General features: G+C 53.7%; 1 protein-coding gene across 1 annotated transcript in view; it reads right to left on the reverse strand.

Moving 5' to 3' along the window:
• RNF169 (ring finger protein 169) overlaps window positions 1–148 on the reverse strand; it is a 91,992-nt gene extending 91,844 nt beyond the window's left edge. The window contains exon 1 of the mRNA XM_011942076.1: window positions 9–148. Within this exon, the coding sequence (XP_011797466.1) occupies window positions 9–148 (140 nt within the window). The remainder of the gene's footprint in view (window positions 1–8) is intronic.
• Between the last annotated feature and the right edge of the window lie 284 nt (window positions 149–432).

Here is a 432-nt window from a genome sequence, read left to right on the forward strand (position 1 = left end):
CTCGTCACAGCGGCCCCGCCGGCCCCGCCGACTCAGGGCGGCCGCTGCCGCCGCGGAAGAGGCCCGAGTACTCGGACCTGCAGCCGCCATCTTGTTCCCGTTTGAAGGGAGAGTCGGTTGCGAGGGAGAAGAGTGGCGGGCGGGGCATTGCGCGGTGGGCAGCGCTATCTACATATTCATGAGGGGCGAGGCTTCCGTGAGCCCAAAGAGAGTTCTCCCCAGACCTGATTGGCCACAGGGGATACTTCATTAATATTTATTATTCTTTATATATCCGGTCATCAGCTGCACTCTCAAAAAGTCCTTGCGGTTTCCTTTTACTGAACTGAAAGAGGTGGGAACTGAGGGGCTTTATTGGCTATTCTGAACGATGTTAAACTTTGGTTTACTTATCCTGTAATGCCTTGATAACTGAGGAGAATGTGAGTTACT

Source organism: Colobus angolensis, unplaced genomic scaffold (genome assembly GCF_000951035.1).
Source record: "Colobus angolensis palliatus isolate OR3802 unplaced genomic scaffold, Cang.pa_1.0 Scaffold205, whole genome shotgun sequence".
In the NCBI taxonomy this organism is placed as follows: Eukaryota; Metazoa; Chordata; class Mammalia; order Primates; family Cercopithecidae; genus Colobus; species Colobus angolensis.